At 56.5% G+C, this 1,142-nt stretch overlaps 1 protein-coding gene across 1 annotated transcript in view; it reads left to right on the top strand.

Annotated features, from left to right (window-relative positions):
- LOC125488235 (poly(rC)-binding protein 2-like) overlaps positions 1 to 1,142 on the top strand; it is a 7,203-nt gene that overhangs the window by 5,310 nt on the left and 751 nt on the right. The window contains exons 4-5 of the mRNA XM_048621166.1: positions 42 to 158; positions 405 to 536. Coding sequence (XP_048477123.1) covers positions 42 to 158; positions 405 to 536 — 249 coding nt within the window. The remainder of the gene's footprint in view (positions 1 to 41; positions 159 to 404; positions 537 to 1,142) is intronic.

Genomic DNA, 1,142 nt, shown 5'->3' with positions numbered 1-1,142 from the left:
CCCCCCGTCCATCCACTCATTCTTTTTGCCTGTCTCCGCAGAGTGGAGCCCGCATCAATATCTCTGAAGGGAACTGTCCCGAGCGTATCGTCACACTGTCTGGACCCACCAGTGCCATTTTCAAGGCGTTCTCGATGATCACGCACAAACTGGAGGAGGTAAGGAAGGGATTCCCGCGCCTTGGACCCAGGACCTGGACCGGGGTGCGCTGGGGTCAACATCCGGGGGTCACTGGGCGTACCTTCCTCGGGGGGGTGGGGGCTGGGGGTCACCGTCACCTCGCTGCGGTGGGGTGGGATGGGAAGGGGTGTGGGGGTTGTGTTGCAGGGCAATCTTCTGGCGTGTGTTTCTGAACAGTGTTTGCGCTGGGTCCTGCTTAACAGCATGCTTTCCCATCTTCGCAGGACATCAATAGCGCCATGGTGAACAGCACAGCCTCCAGCCAGCCACCTGTCACTCTGCGGATCGTGATCCCTGCTAGTCAGTGTGGCTCCCTCATCGGGAAAGGAGGCTGCAAGATCAAGGAGATTCGAGAGGTAAACCCCAAACCCTGTTGCAGCGTCGTTCGTGATGCTCTGACAATCAGAGCAGTCACCTTTTTAGCCCGATATTCTCCCCACTTGTTTGCGGGAGGCGCAGCATGGCTGACACATCCTTGTGTAGTGTCTATAACCAAACCAAACCAAACCAATCCAATCCAATCCAAGTCCCGGCTCGCAGCAACCGCTGAGGGGAAGGTAAGTTGTTTCTTCCTGGGGCTTTTACTGCAGAGAACATAGGGACCTCCCGAGCTGCTGGGCTGTTGGAAGCCTCGAGAGGCTGTTGTCAGGAAGGAGATCCCGAGTCGCCGGTAACTGGTCCGCGGATCTATCGGTTACTCGTAACTACCTGCCCCAGTGCGTCTGCACACTGCACTTTAACCCGCTCCTCGAGCAAGCAGCTGTGTAAACCGTGCTTACAGTGAGGGTCCGGTTCCTGCTTTCAGTCGCACATGTCTGTTCTCCAGCCAGCTCATGGGATCGGTGTGGTTTGGGTGTTTATCGGCCAGTGTAGGCGTAGTGGTGGGCTTGAAGGGTTAGAAACTGAAATATAGAAAATCTAACTCCGTCACCCCCTCCCTATCTCTGTGTCACCCCCTCCCT

This window comes from Rhincodon typus, unplaced genomic scaffold (genome assembly GCF_021869965.1).
Source record: "Rhincodon typus isolate 14 unplaced genomic scaffold, sRhiTyp1.1 hic_rhity00000077, whole genome shotgun sequence".
Taxonomy (NCBI): domain Eukaryota; kingdom Metazoa; phylum Chordata; class Chondrichthyes; order Orectolobiformes; family Rhincodontidae; genus Rhincodon; species Rhincodon typus.
The sequence above is the reverse complement of the archived record's forward strand: the minus strand, read 5'-3'. Positions and strand labels throughout refer to the sequence as shown.